At 43.8% G+C, this 20,578-nt stretch overlaps 1 protein-coding gene across 1 annotated transcript in view; it reads right to left on the bottom strand.

The window, feature by feature from the left end:
• Positions 1 to 20,578, bottom strand: part of NOSTRIN (nitric oxide synthase trafficking) — a 60,926-nt gene that overhangs the window by 8,236 nt on the left and 32,112 nt on the right. Inside the window, exons 7-12 of the mRNA XM_062200264.1 lie at positions 19,944 to 20,042; positions 12,367 to 12,492; positions 6,001 to 6,099; positions 5,776 to 5,901; positions 1,856 to 1,964; positions 903 to 991 (exon numbers count right to left, since the gene is read on the bottom strand). Coding sequence (XP_062056248.1) covers positions 903 to 991; positions 1,856 to 1,964; positions 5,776 to 5,901; positions 6,001 to 6,099; positions 12,367 to 12,492; positions 19,944 to 20,042 — 648 coding nt within the window. The remainder of the gene's footprint in view (positions 1 to 902; positions 992 to 1,855; positions 1,965 to 5,775; positions 5,902 to 6,000; positions 6,100 to 12,366; positions 12,493 to 19,943; positions 20,043 to 20,578) is intronic.

Below are 20,578 nucleotides of genomic sequence, written 5' to 3'. Positions count from 1 at the left end.
TCTGAAGCTTTGCCCTCACACCCCAGGCTGCCTTCTTCCTTCAGTGTGGCCACATCTTCCCTTTCTCCTGTGACTCTTCAAGGACTCTGATATCAACTGGAAAATAGCATCTTAATGGGAAAGATGCTTCTCAACTTATATCCTGATAAACCCACGTGAGCCGAACATGTCTCAAGAAGAAATATATCTAACCTACTGGACATCATAACCTAGCCTTGCCTATCTTAAACACACCCAGAACACTTACATTAGCCTACTGTTAGGCAAAATCATCCTGCGGAAGCTTATTTTATAGTAAGGTGTTGAATATCTCAAGTAACTTACTGAGTAGTGAAAGTGAAAAGCAGTAGTTGAACGGGTACACTGTCACATAAAGTCAGAAAATCATTAAGTCAAACCATCATTAATTGGGGACCATCTGCATTAGTTTTGGAGCTCCTCCTCTGAGCACTTTGCTAGCATTTTCTAAATAATGCTTCATCCTTTCCAAAGCCCTATGGTGAAGATGTTAATAAACCCATTTTGCAAATGAGAAAACTAGTTATCCCAGGTCTCTGGAATCAGCAGAGTTAAATCTGCAGGTCTTTATGAAAACAAACCTTGCAATTACAGTTACTTTTCTTAAAGTGCTCATGGTTTGCAGACCCTTAAGGAATCACTCTAATTTGGAGACAATTCTTTTTTTTTAGTGCCCTCAAGAGGACACTAAAGCAAAAATTTCTAGTAAGTTGGATTTTTTTCCAGACCCATCCAACTGCTTACGAAGAAACTGACCTGTGGGCTCTCTGTCTAGATTGTTCTATGTCATGAGAAAGGAAAGGCAAACAGAAGGCATATGGGCCAGAGAACAAGTATTCTAAAAATAATCCTTTCATCACTACATGCGCTCTATAAATATTTACCTCATCCATTAACGCTGCTGTGTCTTTCTGGCTCTTTGCATCGGAGAAGGAAGAGCTGCTAGAGTACACATTAAGCATTCGTTCCAGGCCTGAAAATAAATGATGTTCTCAGTGACCTTCCATCCTGCCCTGGTAGGACACAGCTAGGAGTCAGGCACCCCCTAAGGGAGCCTAAACCCAGAATCCAAGCCAAATGCTGGGGGAGGAGTTTCTGTATGTGGTTGTTACTACGCTTTTCAGAATGAATAATGATAATGGAACTCACTGTTCATTTAAAATACTTGTGCTTAAATGTCTTATTATTTTTCAACATGAGATTTTGAATTTATTTCAGTTGAACAACAGCAATGATCCCTAACACGTAATGTTAGTATCTTCCTCATTATGGTATTCACATCATTAAACACTTGGGTTTCCTATCCAATATTACATAACTTTGAATTATTGTGGGCCACAGAAAACCTGCTATGCAGATCAGAATCATCACTGTGGAGTCATTTTTATCACCTGCGTTGCTTTAGGGCTTATTCATGTTGAATCAAACCTAATTTTTATGGGTAGATTTGAATTTAAACGATCTGCATATTGTTTTGAGATTCAGTAAAAAGGAACAAACAAAAACCCCACACAGTTCCTGTGGATAGGCTTACCATGCTTTAAACCAAACAAATGGTCTCTCATTCCAGCCAATTTCAGAAACACAGTGGAACACTGCATTTCAGGAAATGGTAGTATAGTATTTATTTATTTTTCACAAATAGACCAAATGTCATTTTATATTTCTTGCTTTCTCTTCTCTTTTTTTTTTTTTTATTTTTCTTTAATCCTACAAGGTAGGATATGGTTGTTTAAATGAGATGATGCTTGCCCAGGTCAACAAAAGCACATTAATCTTGACTCTGAATGAAACCTCTGAGCATGATACTCTCCCTTACTGGGAGATCACTACACACCTTCTTTGTCTCTTGAGGCTTTTTCAATGTCTTTTTCCAGTCTCGACAATTTTGGTTTTATTAGAGATTTCCGTCTCTCTTTATCCATTGCATTGTTGGTATCTTCTTCCTTTAGGAAAATAAAAGGCTATTAAACAGCTTAAGGGGAAAAAGCAGAAGTTGGCAGTCCCAGTTGCACTGACTTTCACAGACTGCCTTTAATTTTACTTCTATGGAAGAAAAGAAGTTTAAAATAAAAGCAAGATAATCTTTGGTTTTATGCACATTTTTTCTATCTGTTCTAGTCCTTATTAAGAAACTGCCTCCTGGCTCACATCTTCAGCGAACATGGTTAAGCGCTTTCTTCAACAGATCAAATGATTCTTGGAGGCTGAGTGTTTTTATAGCTATTTCAGATTCTTGGTCATTTGTTGATTAGAATCTCATTGTTTCCTGTTTCACTTTTTTCAAGTTAGAGTCCTTTCAAGGCTCAAATGCAATATAATATATGTGACTCGGGGCAGGACTTCTTCAGGAACAGAACAAATTGTACTGAGTTCAGTGTGGGTGCTTGGTACTGGGAACACATGAGCTAAAACACCTGCTCTGCTCACAATTGGTTTATAATTTTGTTAGGTCTTGAACTTGCAACGGAAGGCCTCATACATCCATGGATGGTGCAGACTTGAAAGACAGGGACAGAGGAGAGCTTCTAGGATGCTGGAAGACTTCAGCAGGATTTTCCAGACAAGTGGAAAGAGGGCACAGGGCACTCCTGGCAGGAGAAATGGCACAAGCAAAGGACTGGGGAACACTCTGAAATGTATCATGAATGATCAATAGATCAGTTGTTTGAGTGATAACAATAGGAGAAGTAGTTGTCTCGGTAGTTTAGGGCTGAAGAAAGGATTCAATCATGTAGGTATAAGAACTCACTAGTGATATCTGAGTTTTCATGTGCAGTATTTCAAGGTTTGAATGGAAAAAAAGAAAAAAAATGGGGTTGGGAGGTGGCCTATCATGAATATAGCAGAGGGACGGAAACCCATGCAGTAAAGGGGAAATTGATACTGCAGGAAGAATGTGCAGGAGGCCAGCTTCTCTGATACGGAACAAGAAAAACGAGGATCCTGAGTGCTGGTATTGAGATGCTTTAGCGAGATCCTCGTGAAGAGACGGTAGTGTGAAGTTTAGGGCAGGGAGTAGCCTCTATACAATAACATATAGATAAAACCACTTTATGCACTGTAAAGGTTTCTCTGTATTCTTTATTACATGCAATTTTCACAATAACTCTATATGGTTCATTTTAGTTTCTCCATATCTTATGACACAGAGAAACAAAGAAGGTCCGAGTTGAAAGAGCTAGTAGGTGTGTATTCCTGAAACTCAATTCCAGGACTGTGACCCCAAAGAGTCTACCACTCCTTCATGTATCTGCTCACAGCTGAGCTCTCACTGATTGCAAAGATGCCTTTCTCCAATCCCAAATCCTTCTGTGTTGGAGAAATACGAAACATAACTCTAGCTCATGTGCAAACCCAAGACTTCATAGGATTTCTTTAGGATACCTGTTGTTTAAACAAATATTTCCAGGCATAGATTAACTCTGGATCAACTGGAGGATGGGGTATACTATCAATTAACAACTTTATTAAATTCATCCTTCCCTTCCAAAGATTTGTTAGGGAAAAGCCATATAAAACTACAGGCACGATCTTTTGAACTTGACATTTACAGTATCCTTATAAATATTTTCACGTTGGTCACCAGTCCTCCACTTTTTGTCTTCAGATTGTTCACCTATCTTGCCTGGGCCTTGTAGATTGCATAGTACTGACTACAAGCCAGTATACACTTAGTGCCAAAGACCATGAAGTCAGACAGTGTGGTGCTTTGCTCTAAGTTTATCAAGAACACTCTATTCACTCCTTTAGACACATGGTCCTTTCTCTTAAACCAGAGACACGTGGTTGGGAGTTCTAATGCACTGACATTCCACAGAAATCAGAAATTCCCATGTGCAGGTGGATTAAAGATGTATCACTGTGGCTGCTTCGTATCATTTCAGTAGAACCAAGGAAAACGAGCCTTATTGATTGGCAGCTTAGTCAAGAGGGGCATTTTCATTATCTTTTGAAGAAGTAGTAGATACATTGTAATCACATATTTTCCTTCTCAGGGCTCACCTACGCTGTTTGGAAGAAAACAAAGGGACTTTCCTCGGGTAATCCGATATTCCTTTTCATTCCTATCTATCTCTACCTTCGTTTCTGCTTTGAAGAGACTTTTTGTTATTGTTGTTGACATACTTTGCCTTTGCCAGGGGAGGAACAAAAGATAGTTTCAAAAATAGTTGATTGTTTGCTGCTGTCTGGAGGGTGGGGAAGGGGAAAGTCCATCAGGATTCGTTGCTGTGCCCAGTCAAACCACCTCTCCCTTCCCCCTCATCTCTTGTTCCCAAGCAGGCAGCCAGGATGGCGACTTCAGGTGGTTTAATCTCGAGGGAGGACAGTGAGTGGGCTGGTTCTACGTTTCAGAGAGGGATGAGATCCCCTGCCACCCCACCCCAGTCAGGGCCCTGGAAATCTGAATTCAACAAAACAGAGGGCCTGGGGAAGAGCTCACAGAAATTCATTCTGCAAATTTTGCTGATTAAGATCAGCCCTACACTCGAACACTATGATTAAGACTACAAGAGGCAGCATATGTGGCTCTGTCCAGGGATGCTGATCAATTTCCAGTAAGGAATTTTATTCCTTTATTGAACCACCCAAACACTCTCAAAACAAGCCTCAGGCAACTTGGTCCAAGTGTGTGAAGAGAAGAGAGCATGGAAAGTGCTGATTCCCACCCCAAGTACTGCCTTCGTGTAGTCTCCACCCCCTGAGCACTTACTGACTTGCTTTTAACAAGTGGATGAGATGCCACTTAAGCTTGTGGAAGACTATGACGCCTTCCTGGGCACTTGGACTCTCTTGGATCACTTATTCTGGGAGAAGTAGGCTGCCGTGTTGTGAAAGAGAGAGAGAGACCCACATGGAAAAAAACGTTGCCAACAGATAGAGAGCCAGAGGCCTGGCAAAGTCATATGAGTGACCTTGAGAATGGATTCTCTCCCGGGCTTTGAGATGTCTGCCACCTTGGCTGACACCTTTCTGTAGCCTTGGGCGCGGCTCCGAGGCACCCAGCTACACCATGCCTGGAATCCTGACCCACATACACCATGAGATAATAAATGTTTGTTTTTAAGCCCTTAAGTTTGGAGCTAGTTCATTACATTGCTATTTGTGTAGACCATGAATACAGGTACCATGTGCTATAAAATAATTGTTTCTAATTCATGAAATGTGTCTGCCTGGCATTACCCTTCGAGAAGACTGCTGTGGATTGAATTTATCTCCCAGAGTTCATGTGTTGGAAACTCAGTCATCATTGCAGCAGTGCTAAGGGGGACAGGGCCTGTGCGAGGTGGTCAGGTGATTAAACCTGGGGGGTTGATGTTGCAGGAGCGGCTTCATCATCACATGAGTGGGTTTGCTATAGTTTGACCCTTTCTTGTTCTCTCTTGGCATGTGAAGCATCAAGGCACCAGATGAAGGCCCTCACCAGAGGCAGCCCCTAGATGTTGCACATCTCAGCCTCCCGAACCACAAGCACATAGCCTCTGTTCTTTATCACTCCCCAGTCTGGTATTCTGTGATAGCAACACACAATGGACAAAGACAGAAAATGAAGATTCTGTCCAAAGCTCCTACCTTTCCAGAGAATGCCAGAGTCATTTCCACTGCCCTGTTTATACAGACTTAGAAAAAAATGAACATTTTAATTTACCAAAAAAAAAAAAAAAAGTTTCCATTACAGTTACTTTCCTTTTCTTCAAAGTGCATCCCTCAGAACATGAGCGGTCCCCTGTTAACTTCGTGCCATTCCATACTTACAAAGTAATCAGTTAATAGCAGCTCGGACTTGGGTTCTGTTGACGATGTTGTAGTTTCTTCCATCAGAGCCTGGATGTCTTTCTCAATATCAACCTTGCTGATGGCACAGTGAATCTGTGTGTGGCACTGCAATGCCAAGGAAAGCAGAACATGGTTGCTAGGGCAATATCTCCTGTCAGTTCTTACCCAGAAAGTACCAGAAATGGAGAGATATGCACTACTCACTGCAGTCAGCGTTTGGCCAAAAAGAGAAATATGTTGGCTGTACTGGTTTAGGTTATTGCATAAAAGTTGAATTCTTTCCTTCTCCAGCTCCAGGATGCTCTGAAAAGGGTAGACAAGGAGGCAGGATCAGCCAGTTGTCATGTGAAACGGAAGTCACCCATCAAACACTGGCACATGAGAGGAAAGCTTGAACAGACTGTCAGGATTGACTCTGGACGCCATCATGCCGCAGCTGCAGGGCAGGAGAGGGACATGACAGCCCGTCTGCCTTGTTATCCCCTCTTTACAAAGGATAACCTCATAACTTTCCCTGGCTCTCTTGCCCCAAAAGGCATTAGGCACAGGCTGTATTCAAAAAGAAGGGGAAGGAAGGGGGACACAGAAACATTGAGGAAATGTTCGTGAGTCCTAGAGAAAGGGAGTACAGCCCAGAAAAACCCAGGCGATAGCTTGAAAATGTCCTTAGACCCTCGATATCCTAGAATCATTGTCTAGTGTTTCCAAGATATTCTGTTAATCTGCAGGGACAAGGATGATGAGACACACACCCTCTGTTTAAAGACACAACTTGGGGCCGGCGCCGCGGCTCACTAGGCTAATCCTCCGCCTGCGGCGCCAGAACCCCGGGTTCTAGTCCCAGTCGGGGTGCTGGATTCTGTCCCGGTTGCTCCTCTTCCAGTCCAGCTCTCTGCTGTGGCCCGGGAGTGCAGTGGAGGATGGCCCAGGTCCTTGGGCCCTGCACCTGCATGGGAGACCAGGAGGAAGCACCTGGCTCCTGGCTTCAGATTGGCACAGTGCGCTGGCCATAGCGGCCATTTGGGGGGTGAACCAACGTAAGGAAGACCTTTCTCTCTGTCTCTCTCACTAACTCTGCCTGTCTCAAAAAAAAAAAAAAAAAAAAAAAAAAAAAAAAAAAAAGGAGAGAGAGAGCTTGGAAGGGCAGAATCCCCATAATCCTGGCCTAAAATTGGGCCTGGTGGGTGGGCAGAGTCCACTGTTCAAAGGTGGGAACGTAGCCTCCCATTTAGTGTGGGATGATGACAATTCCACTGTTGGACTTTGATGATTTGGGCTAGGAGGGAGTGACTAAAGACGGGAGGGCACGCACGTTGGTGATTAGACTCTTGCCACTGACTTTGGGCTTTGAAAGAAGTGGCAGGTGCCAAAGACATGCTCCCCACCCTTTAGTAAGGTCTAGGTCAAGCCTCACATTCTTTGTTTGCTCTCAACCCACCGCACCAGCTCCTCCACACCAGGGATAGAGTACTCAGCAAGACTCTTTCATGAAGAGGGTTTTGGGGGCGTCACATTAGCAAAGGGTGGAGGACAGACGGCTGTGCACCAAGGCCTTAGGTGCGGTGAGGGAGGTGGGGTGGAGAGAGTCACACAGGTAACTGGGTCCCCCCTTCCTGCCTCTCCTGGTTCCTCTGCAGGGGCCCCCTGGCCACATCCAGCACAGTGTTCCTCTACCTCCTTGTGGTGTTATTTCACCTATGGTATACAGTCATTAAAAATCGAAAATGTTTATATTTTTATATTACAGCAGAATAGACATGACATAAAATACGTGTGGCAGTAAAAACATAACATGCGTAAGAAGTGTACATTTTAAATACATTCACACTGTTGTGCAACCATATGGTCATCTGTCTGCAGAAATTTTTTCATCTTATAAAACTGAAGCTTTGTATCCATGGAATAGTCATTCTGTATTTTCTCTCTCCCCAACCCCCGACAACTCCCATCCTACTTTCTGTCTCTAAGTACCATAAGTAAAAGGACTCATACTGTATTTGCCTTTTGTGTCTGGATATTCCACGTAGCATAATGTCTTCAAAGTTCATCATTGTGACAGCCTGTGCCAAGTTTCCCTCTTTTTTTAAAGCTGAATATTCTCCTATGATATGGACATGTATGCCCCACTTTGTGTACCATTGTGAAGTCACTTTAACACTGCTTTTACAGGCAAAAAAGTATGTAAGCTTAGTAACTGTGAACATCTATGCCAATCACACCCAAATTAAGATTTTTATGCCAAGCCTGTAGCTGTGCCTTTTTTAAAAAGATTTTATTTATTCATTTGAGAGGTAGAGTTACAGGCAGTGAGAGGGAGAGACAGAGAGAAAAGTCTTCCGTCCGTTGGTTCACTCCCCAAATGGCTACAACGGCTGGAGTTGTGCCGATCTGAAGCCAGGAGCCAGGAGCATCTTTCGGGTCTCCCATGTGGGTGTAGGAGCCCAACCACTCGGGCCATCTTCTGCTGCTTTCCCAGGCCATAGCAGAGAGCTGGATTGGAACAGGAGCAGCCGGGACTAGAACCAGCACCCATATGGGATGCTGGCGCTGCAGGTGGAGGATTAACCTATTGCGCCACGGCGCCGGCCCCTGTGCCTCTTAGTTGCATCAGATGCTATACAATTTTTGTAAGTTAATGGGCACTGAATGCTTTGTTTCTGCTGGCATCACCCAAGTCTTTCTCCAGAATCATAGGCACCAGCCATTTGAATGTAGTCACGTGCCCCATGGACGTAGAGCGATGCACGTAGCCTACCAAACATATTGGGGCAGAACAGACATGTCTCTTAATCAGTATGTAAAACCAATTCTGCTCAGTTGTTTGAATCTCAAGTATGACAATTTTCAAAAAGAAAAAGTTCTTACCCTATAGAAAAAGATATAGAATCAGCTGTTCGAGCTTAGCCTGATGAGCACAGGATGGGGAGAGAACAAAAGCCAAGTATGAGAAAACATTGTGCTGAACCACGAGCATCGATCTGATGCTAGAATAACCAGTGTCCCTTGGTGGAGATGGTAATGTTTAACAGACTTTAATTACATTTCAGGGAAATCATTAAAATGATCTATGTTTGCACAGGAAAAGAGACTGAAATAAATTCCACTGTGCAAAGGGGAAATCCATATCTCATTTAATGAATTATTGCTTTCTATTATCTTCTTTTTATATAAAATGGGCAAGAGAGAAATAAGAGACCCTGGAGGACCTCAGACCATCCCCTTGTGCTTTCACAACAGCGCATGTGAAGAAAATGTGGCCAAAGAGTTTTCAGGAAACAGCGGATCTGGAGCCCGTATGGGCCCAGCCATCCCAATCATTCACACTTTCCACTGGATCTTTTTGACGCCTTCTCCTGGCCTTAGGCTTGTACTACAGGAGGAGCTTGGAGGGACTTCATTTTCATTTCAGTTGTTTTCATAAAACTTATAAAAGAAATAGGCTCTTTCTAGAAACTTCGGGATGTGTAGAAGTCACCTAACATCATTCAGAGATTCTGATTTTGCACGTATAGGGAGGCACTCAGGTATCTGAATTTTAATAAGCACCCCAGATGCTTATAGACATCATCCTACAACCACAAGGTCCACAAAGAAATAGTTAAAAATCATCCAGAATTCTTCCACCCCAAGATGGCCGCTGTTAGCATTCTGCTGCATTTTAGTCTAGGTCTGAGTGTATGTAAGATTTTAATATCTAATTAGCCGTCAAGTTTTTCAACTTTGATATCCTCTTCTTGTCACTTAATCTTATCATGAGCAGTTTCCCACACCATTAGTCTCCAAATGTATTCATTCATGTAGTGTTTCCTTTAGTGTTGGCTAGGTGAATTATTTCTGCCCATTTACTTTTAATGTATTTTCAGCAGAAATCTGTGTCTTGTTTTCCCACTGCTTTGTCGAGATAAGTTTATGGAAATGAAATTACCTTTTTCAACAGGGATCTCAGGAGAAAATTAGGCACTAGTGTCCTAAAACATCTATTGTATACAGTCATGTACCACATATTGACATTTGGTCAATGAGGGACCACATGCAAACAAGGATTTCCTTCTTCTTCTTTTTTTTTTTTTTGGCACCAAAGTAAACATCTTTTAAATTAATTATTTGAAAGTTAGAGTATGAGAGGGAGACAGATTTCCCATCATCTGATTCACTTCCCAAATTCCTGCAATAACCATGCCTGAGCCAAGCCAAAACTGGGAGCTGGAAACTCAGTCCAAGTCCTCCACATGGGTGGCAGGAACCCAACTACTTGAGCTATCACCTGCTGCTTCCCTGGGTGCACATTAGCAAGAAACTGGAATTGGGAGCTGAGAAAGAACTCAAACCCAGGCACTTTGATAGTGGGATATGGGTGTCCCAAGGGACATCTTTACTGCTGTGTCAAATGCTTGCCCCAATACATTTCTCTTTTAAATCTATTTTCCATGATCTGTTTGAAGTACCTGCATATATTATGGTCCCATAAGATTAAAAGGGATCTGAAAATTTTATAACTCTGGTGACATTCCAGCTGTCATAAGGTCACAGTGCAATGCATTACTGACATGTTTGTGTTGATGCTGCTGTAAACCAGCCTATGGCACTGCCAGTGGTGTGGCACTTACTCTTACATGCAACACGTAATACTTGATAATGATAGTAAGCGATTATATTGCTGTTTATATCTCTAATGTGCCAAACATTTTATTGCTATTTTAGAATGTACTCCTCTTCTTACAAAATCATGTTTATTATAAAGCAATCTGCCATGGTATGCCAGCAGCAACCTCCTATATCTTGCGTTTACCACGTCTCATGATTGCATCAGGAGACAGGCTCAGCCCATCAAGGGTTGTGTAAGTGCACTGTCTGATGTCCCCACAGCAATGAAATTGCCTAGCCATTTATTTCTCAGAACTTTTCACCATGGTCAGATACCACCTGGTATACTGAGTTGCTATCTGCCTGTACCCACAATTGTACTACTTAAATGCCATCCTTGGGAGACCTAGGGAAACAATTACTCCATTTTCTGTGGGTAAGATGAAGAACACTGGTTGAAAATGGGAAGTTCACTTTCATTTCTGTTTATTTGATAAAGAAAAAGAGAGAATGTGTGAAAGAGATTTTCTTAATTTCCTAACCACTGGTTCACTCCCCAAATGCTCACAACAGCTGAGGTTGGCCAGGCCTAAGTTGGGAGCAAGGAACTAAGTAGACATCTCCTACATGGATGGCAGGGACCCAATGACTTGAACCATCACCTGTGCCTCCCAGGGTGTGCGTTGACAGGAAGCTGGAATTGTGGGGACTCGAACTCAGGCACTCTGATAATGGATGCAGTCATCGGAAGTGGCATCTTAACCACTCCACCACCCATCCACTTCTGAGAAAAGGGAACATTCTTAATGCACTTGACACATATTGTGAACAGCTCTCTAAAATAATTCCTTCAGGAAGTGCTATCAGTACCAAGCATTTGATTCTTCCTAATTCTCAGGAGTATGGCTATTGTTTTTTAAAAACAGATTATTTCTATCAGCTATATTGTTTCTTCTTGGAAGTCAGAAAATGTGGCTTATGAAGTACTAAGTCTAATTTTGCCACTTGGCTTGTGGAATTGATTTCACTACTTAATAGGCACACTTAAGACTTTATGATATTTTTCACAGTATGTAGTAAACTGCCTTGAACATAGCTCAGTGAGTATCTTCTGAAATAATTTTAAATCCAACTTCTAGAGTAATAAGGGGTAAAAGGACACTTCATCCAACTCTAAAGTGAATTCTTGTATCCAATTTTTACAGAAGGATAAAAGGAAAACCAAAAAGAAGAAAAAAAAAAACCAGACAACTCAATTGTTCCACTTCCATCTGTCAACTTATAATAAAATTTACCTTTAATTTCATTCCACTCATCTTTTGTATATCTCTACATGAATCTGATATTATACTCCTGAGTTTGTAAACAGATGAAAGATACAGAATTCAGAGAGTAACATGTAAGTCAATGACCTGTTGGTAGGGACTAGGTATATATAAGCCAAAGAAATGCAAAGTGCAGACGTCATTACTGGGTCAAGGATGACTTGATAGGGGCCGTCTCATATTGAGTCTAATAAGCCTGGGCTGGTACTCGAGAAGCAAGTGACGTGCACAGGATGGTGGGCTAAGATGATATGCATCAACTAAAAAGGGAAGGGAGTGAAATACTGGTGACTTCCAGTATAGTGGCAGCAAAAATCCAGGAAATAAGTCAGAGAGGTCGAAGGAAACCCTTCTTTTACTTGAGATTATAATTTTGAGTACATGCTCTATGTGGATCAAATTCTAATATATTTTTTAAAAAGCACCTTGGTCTTAAACACTAGTAAAAAGCTGAAGTTGAAAGGAAGTCTCTGGAATGTAGAAGAATGTATATCTTGTCACCATTAAGAAGATTTTGTAAAGAAAGAAGATAATTTCTGTGATGCTTCCATATAAAAATTGGGACTGGTGAAAGAATGGGTGGAGAGGGAAGGCGTAGGAAGACCTTAACAGGCGAGAAAGATGCTGAGGTAAGGAAGAAACATTTGAATGCACAACGTACCTGGTAGCAGTTTCCTAGTGTGTTTTCCCATTTCAGTCTGGTGGAATAGCCGGCCATGTTTTTTTGATAGTAATTTTCATCTTCCTTTTCCAACTTCTCAGTTGATTTTTTCAGCTTATTGAGGAGCTAAATTAAAATAGCATTATCATACATTCATTAACACTTTTATGAAGTCTCTTTGGAATTTCATACAAAGAATTATCTGTGACCCAATGATATGCTTCTTATTTTTCAGTTAAAGTCATGAATATTAAATACAGATGACAAAACCAAAGATTTTTTTCAAGAAAAAAAGGGATGGCAGGACCAGAAGGAAACTCAAGGGTTTTCAGTATGATTTTCCAAGGCAATCAAGCCCCTTAAATCTGAAGCGATTTGTCCACATTCATCAAATCAAGAAGGCGGCCAAATGTCAGTGCATTTGAGAATTGCCAGTGCAGGTCAAGGATCTGCAACTCAAGACGGCAGTCACCACCAGACTTGGCAGTCTTGTAGGCCCCTGTGTTTCTTAGAGATGGTTGGGGTCATGTCACTTTTAGGACTAAGTTTTTGAACAGGCCCAGCTCTCTTTCTGTCTGACCATCCTAAAGCCAGCAGTAGAGCTTTGGAATTAGATTTCCAGAAGGAGAGCCCAGGTTCTGGCTGCAGACAAGTTACTTAACTTTCATGAACCACAGGTTTCTCAGCTTTGTGGTGGGGAGATGACTATAGCTTCCCTGGGTTGCTCTCAGGATCCAGCAGCTGTGCATATAAGGCATGTGGCACAGTGCCCAACACCTGGACCACACTCAAACACTAGCGAGTATAACTGGTACTAGTGAAAAGGCCAAGACATACAGACACCCAATATGTATTGTAAGTTGTGGACAGCTTCACAGTGGTTTCCTGTCGCCCCACCCTCCAATGATTTGCTCCTTCACAAGAAGCCTGCTGCCAATCACCAACATTTGCATTCTGATTGTTAGATCATCTAAAAATCAAAATTATACAAAACTCTCTGGACCAGAGTAACTGAAACTGATGATCAAAATGCCCAGACAAGTAATTTCACATCTCAGAAATGAGGAAGTTGGATTACATGAATAATTCTCAGAATTTAGAATATCTAGCAATGACCTGGGATACTTGCAAAATAGCAAATCCCAGAGTCTCCCAGCTAGCAATACTGAATAGCCCTGCCACGAGATTAGCACATCTGAACTTTCACGCCCTCCTCAGATAATCCTCAGGCACATGGTCTCGGAACCATACTTTGAAGAACGTCAAGGAATCCCTGACTCAAGCAGTTTAGGAGTTTCAAGGACAGAGACAAAAGCTTTTTACTAATGACTCTCTTTCTGTGTAAGGACATTTTGGGTAATGATACAATAATGAAGAACATTTATCCAAAATACTGGATGTTGCTGCCACTCACTTTATTATTCCAATTGCTGTGCTAGCTATTCAGCTGTCCCTTGGCTCCGATGTATGACCTACACAGGACACATTTGGTTTTGTATATCAAGTGTAATGACCACATTTCTCTGTAGAAACATGAGCCTGTGAATTTTAACTTGATAACACCACAGTAAGTCGGCTTGGTGAGTGCCACGGTTATTCTTTGCTAAGTCACTGTCCTTAGATTCTTACTGAGAATGCGCAGATCTCCAGAGATGGGAACTTTGTGATTTTTTTTAAAATCACCCCTTATATTCATCAGCTACAAGACAGAACTATGGACTAGAAGTTTCTGCATGGCAAATTCACAGCAAATAGTCCCAAATAGAAAGAAAAGAACATAGACTCCTAGGGTCTCATTGAAGATACCTCCATTACTAACATTTGTCTAAGATTGAATTATTTTTCCTTCCCCCTTTTCCTCCCCTTGCAACAAACATCCCATTCATTTAGTCCACACACATTTCTTGAGTGTCTGCAATGGGTCATGTGCAGGGCTTTGGAGACAGAGGCCCCTACAGACCACTACCACCTGTGTGGTAGATCCCAGGATGGCAGGAGTAGTTAAGTGGCACTGGGGCACCCAGGGAGGCACCTAAACTGTCCTTGGAATTGACGTGATAGTGAAGCTATGACTTGCCATATAATAGATGCTTTTAAAAAAACCCACATGAATAAACCTGAAATGAAAATAGGAATTGTTGGAGCAAAATAGCATGACTTGATACAAAAAATTCAATGTTGGTGAGGTTGGAGCACACAGTTTGAGAGGACTGTCAGAGAGGGAGCTGAAGTGATGGGCAGGGGTCAAGTCAGGGAGGGCCTTGAAGGCCACGGAAATGAGTGTGGCCTTTATTCTGGGGTCCCTGTAAAGCCTTTCCAATGGAGAATGATATGCTTGGATACAAATTTCAGAGAAGAGGACTCGGCTTTGTACATGGGAAATACACACGATGGGGCAACATGGAAAGCCGAGGCCCATCTGTTGGTTACAATAAATCAGGCAAAAGACGAGTAGCCAGAGAAAGGGAGAGGGAGAAGGAGAGGGAGAGGGAGAGGAGGAGGAAAAGTTCAAGAAGTATTTGGTTTAGGAATTAGATCTGGAAGAATATGATGGGTGATGATATTCAAAGACACAGAGAGTACAGGAATAAGGAATATCTTTGATAGAGCAAAGTACCAGGTCTGGTTTTAGATATTGATTTTGAGTTGCCAGAAAGTAGTTTAAAGACTGGTGTAGGCTGGAGTTACACATTTAGGTATTGGCAGCATAGATATGGTAGTCGCATCCTTGAGAGTATATTTAATGAGTACCTATTATTTATTGAGTACTTGGTATTGAGAGTACTACTTTGGACACAGGAGATAACGATGGTGAATAAAACAGAGCGAGGCCCAGGAGAGAAATCTTCAGACACAGGAATATAAAAAGGCCAGGCAGAACAAGAAAAGTCCATAAAAGAGGCTAAGATAAAATTTTCAAAAAGGTAGGAGGAAAACCAAAAGATGAAGATGTTGCTAAATTAAAAGAAGGGTTTCTAGAAGGTGGAAATAAACAACGCCTAAGGATTCGAAGTTCAACAAGGTCAGAACTGGAAAGCGCTCGCTGGCTTTAGGAGCAGGAGGGAATTATCTCTGATGGCAAGGACACTCTGAATGGGATGGTGGGGAAGCTTAACAGGAATGGTTTAACAAGTAAACAAGAGACGGGGCAGTGGAGACTGCATAGCTGAGCCTTTCCATAAATCTTAGTGTGAAAAGAAGAGATGGTAATTCTTAGGGGGGAACAGGAGCATCAGCATGCAAAGTTGTGTCTCTAACGCTCCCTGCTCTCCCAAGGTGGAGGTGTGATGGGACCACTCCCAAATTCACCTGTTGAAATCCTACTGCCCAATGTGATGGTGTTAGAAGGTGGGGCTTTGGGGAGGTGATCAGATCATGAGAGTAGACTCCTCATGATTGGTTTAAAGGCCGTATAATAGGATCCTTCCTTCTGCCCTGGGAGGTGGCCGCAGAAAACTGCCATCTGCACCCTGGGAGAGGGCTCTCACCAGAACCCACTCATGCTGGCCCCCAATCTCTGTCTCCAGAACTGTGAAGAATAAATGCTTGGGTTTTCCCCTTTTTTAAAAAAATATTTATTTTATTTACTTGAAAGGCAGAGTTACAGAGAGAGAGGGAGAGACAGAGAGAGAGAAAGGTCTTCCATCTGCTGGTTCACTCTCCCAAATGGCAGCAACAGTAGGAGCTGGGCCAGGTCAAAGCCAGGAGCCAGGAGCTTCTTCAGGACCTCATAGCTTTCCCTAGGAGCTGGATCAGAAGTGGAGCAGCTGGAACATGGTAGCACCTACCAGGCCACCAGGCCACAAAGCCACCCCACACTTTTTTTTTCCAAAAAAATATTTTTTTATTTGAGAGGGAGAGAGAGGTAGAGACAGAGAGAGAAGAGAGAAGGAGAATCTCCCATCTACTGGTTCGCTTCCCAGATGGATGCAATGGCCAGGGCTGGGACAAGCCAAAGCCAGGGTCTGGGTCTCCCACGTGGGTGGCAGGAGTTCAAGCACTTGGGCTATCTTCATTGCCTTCCCAGTCACATCATCAGGGAGCTGGATCTGAAGTGGAGCAGCCAGGACTCAAATGGACTCTGACATGGGATGCTGGTGTAGAAAGGTGTGACTTAACCCTCTGCACACCTCCCGCTCTGTGTGTGTGTGTGTGTGTGTGTTTAGCCACTCAGTCTCCAGTAATTCATGATAGCAGCCTGAATGGCATTGAGAAGACGATGCGAAGGAACCATGAGACAGGGACTGTCCAAGATAGAAGAGAGAGGGGGATGATTAAGAGTGGGAGAGGCGGGACAGGATGGGACGGGACAGGCGCACAGGGTGAAGACTCTGCCTCTCCAGGGCAGATGTGCAGATGGTGTTGCTGTGATGTAGGAGCCAGATCGTCCTCAGGGAGTGGGTGCTACAGCAGGAAGTGTGAGGCAAGTGGAGGTTTGGATCAGCTCTGGTGAGAACAAGGACTGTTGAGAGATGGGAAGAAGAGCGGAGAAGCACAGGGGACCGGCTCGGGCTGGAGACAGCGCGTTCTATGTGAGATGAGAAAAAGATGCTGCCTTGGCTGTTCAGCGGGAGGCCCGGAAAAAGCTGCTAGATTAAGCAATGAAGAGGAGATGGGTCTGTGATGCAGCCACAGCCAAAGGTCATGGCTGCAGGACCAGCGGGAGGAGGTGGGGACCGTGAACATCTGCCTCCCATTAGCTAGTGGAGGAAGCAAGAATTAATTCACCACTTAGCTGTGTGAGTTTTCTTCTTGTTATTGCTTGACATCAACAAAGAATAGCTGCTAATGAGGGTTCAGTAGGCCTGGGACAGGCTGTGGTGCTGAGCGTTTTAATGCACTGTGGGCTAGCATTTCAAACTCTGAAGACAGAAGAACCTTGTAAAACCTTGCTAACAATGCTGCCTTAAGTTACTCAACTGATAGTTTCTTTCGCTGGATAGAACCACTTGCTATGGCATTTTCTTTTCCTTTGAAAATGGTTGGGTTTGGGGCCAGCGCTGTGGCATAGTCGGTTAGGCCTCCGCCTGTGTGCTGACATCCCATAGGAGCTCTGGTTCGTGTCCTGGCTGCTCCTCTTCAGATCCAGCTCTCTGCTATGGCCTGGGAAGGCAGTAGAAGGTGACTCAAGTCCTTGGGCCACTGCACCTACGTGGGAGACCCGGAGGAAGCTCTTGGATCCTGGCTTCAGACCTCTCTGTCTGTAACTCTGCCTCTCAAATAAATAAATAAAATCTTAAGGAGAATGTTTGGGGTTGCAGTGGTGCGAGCTGTGTTTCCAGATGGGGACTGTACCTCCTTGGGGGAGATACTGATCTTATTCCTGCACCCCAATATCATTTGTGTTCCTTTTTGAGTAAGAACAGTTATCAGGCTTACTCTTTTTTAAATTTTTTTTTAAATTATTATTTTTATTTTTTGACAGGCAGAGTTAGACAGTGAGAGAGAGACAGAGAGAAAGGTCTTCCTTCTGTTGGTTCACCACCCAAATGGCCACTATGGCCGGCGTGCCGCGCCGATCTGAAGCCAGGAGCCAGGTGCTTCTCCTGGTCTCCCATGCGGGTGCAGGGCCCACACTTGGGCCATCCTCCACTGCCTTCCTGGGCCACAGCAGAGAGCTGGACTGGAAGAGGAGCAACCAGGACAGAATCCGGCACCCCAACCGGGACTAGAACCCAGTGTGCTGGCGCCGAGGCGGAGGATTAGCTAAGTGAGCCGCGGCGCCAGCCTAGACTTACTCTTACTGAACATATGAATGGACATATGAGTAGATGCATGTGGACAGACGCGGGTCCTGAAGTGGCCTGGGGAAAGAGTTGAGAGTCTGCTGCATGGGAAACTGCCATGGGCCCTGGCGAGTGTCTTCCCCTCCAGCCTCCTGGGATATGTGGCCGTTGGTATGAGCCTGGGTCAGGTGGATCTGCAGACTTTTTATCAAGCTCCAATTAAGTCAATTATATGCAAAATGCACAAATATCTTGGAAATATTTCTGCCAAGAACCATAGACTGCTGTTACTAACGATGCACGCAAGGAAGCTGTAATAAATGTCCGAGCTGAGGTTTTTCTCCGGCTCCTGGTCATGCATGCACCAATATGCACGTGAAAAAGCAAAACTGGGATGACATCGTGAGAACTGACAAGATGCTGATGAAAGAACTCAATTATTAAATTACTTAAAACAAAAAGTCACTGGGTGGACTGTTAGGATTGTGAATTTGTGTTTGCTGTGGTTAAGGCTAAACCTTGCCCTAAGTGTATATTTTGCCTGAAAATATTGCTTGATGATTTTGTAACTACATCATGATTTGCTAATGATTTAAAATATTATTTCATCTTTATCTTATCCTGTGAACATTCTACTGCTTTTTTTTTTTTTTTTTTTTGACAAGCAAGGTGGATAGTGAGAGAGACAGAGAGAAAGGTCTTCCTTTTTGCCGTTGGTTCACCCTCCAATGGCTGCTGCGGCCGGCACATCTCGCCAGGTGCTTCTCCTGGTCTCCCATGTGGGTGCAGGGCCCAAGCACTTGGGCCATCCTCCACTGCCTTCCCGGGCCATAGCAGAGAGCTGGCCTGGAAGAGGGGCAACCGGGATAGAATCCGGCGCCCCAACTGGGACTAGAACCCGGTGTGCCGAGGATTAGCCTGTTAAGCCACGGCGCCGGCCCATTCTACTGCTTTTTAAGAGGCAGAGAAACAGAGCAATAGCAGTGAAATCCAAGTGTCCCATGTGAGTGCAGGGGCCCAACACACCATCACTGCTGAATCCCAGGCTCTGCATTAGCAGAAAGTGGAACCGAGAGCTGGCGTCAGGCAGAATCTTTTAACCTCCACTTTTTAATGCTTTATAGAGTTCCTCAAATACTAGTGTGCTATATAAGGACTATGCATAATATGCAAATTACAGTTAAAGTATATATATTTAGACTTAGGTGGCGTGTGAGCTGAGAATTGCTTTTATTAATAGGATTCCCTTTCAAAATTTGGACATTGGTTTAATTTGTCATGCCAATAATATTTTTCAAAATTTTTATTTTCATTCCATCCAAAAGACAGAAGGAAAGAAAAAGAGAGACAGTGAGAAAGAGAGAGAGAGAGAGAGAGAGAGAGAGATTTCCCATCCACTGGTTCACTGCCCAAATGCACACAACAGCCAGAGCAGGGCGGGCTGAAGCCGGGAGGCCAGAACTCCAAACAGGTCTCCCATGCAGGTATCAGGGATCAAAAAACCCAAACCAACATCCACTTTCCCCGATGGATGCACACCAGCTGGAAGCTGCATCAGAAGCGGAGCAGCCAGGACTCGAACCAGTCATTTTAACGTGGGATCCAGGTGTTTCAAGTGTGGGCCCAAGCTGCTGAACCAACTACCCGCTCAGTAATACTTTTTAACAACAAAAGTGAATCCGGAATGTCTTGGAATCCTCTTTCACGTGCTGCCAAGCTGCAGCTCTGCAGGGACCCCACGCAGAGGGAGGAGTCGGCTGGTTCTCTCTTGCGGGGTGGGGGTGGTGGGCGAAGGGCACGCAGCGCATCCGTCTCAGAGCCACACGCACCCAGTCGGCTGGGACAGCTTACCTTCCGCTTCTCCTTTTCAGTTGCAGATTGCCTGGAGCTTTCTACAAGATGGAAAAGGGCTTCATGCTTCTTGGTGCTCGCCATTAATTTCTTCTTGGCCTAGAGTAAAAAACACACACACAAGAAAAAAAAAAAAAAATGGAGAAGAGTTCTTCTGTTTGGATCATGGGCTAGCTTGAATGATTGTTCATTTCTCGTTCTTCCTTCCCACCCTCACCTCAAAAGCTGCCTAAAATAGCAGGCAGTGCACACAGTGCCCTGAGAAGCACAGTGTATCTATTCAGTACATGGATACACTCGTGAGGGTTATAGATTCTGCTAAATCACTGAAGGCCAGCATTTTTCTAGCTAGCAAAGTGGTCTTACCGCAGAAAATACCACCACAGACACTGAAGACTTCCAGCGTGATTGTCTTAAAGGAATCTGGACCACAACTGAAGTGGTTTTTAAATGCTCTCTCATGGGGTGGGTGCCGCTGTGGTATAGTGCCTAGAGCTGCTGCCTGGGCTGCCCGCATCCCATGTGGGCACTGGTTTGAGTCCCGACTGCTCCACTTCTGATCCAGCTCTCTACTCATGCACCTGGGGAAGCAGTAGAAGATGGCCCAAGTACCTGGGCCCCTGCATCCACGTGGG

Source organism: Lepus europaeus, chromosome 1 (assembly GCF_033115175.1).
Source record: "Lepus europaeus isolate LE1 chromosome 1, mLepTim1.pri, whole genome shotgun sequence".
NCBI lineage: Eukaryota > Metazoa > Chordata > Mammalia > Lagomorpha > Leporidae > Lepus > Lepus europaeus.
The sequence above is the reverse complement of the archived record's forward strand: the minus strand, read 5'-3'. Positions and strand labels throughout refer to the sequence as shown.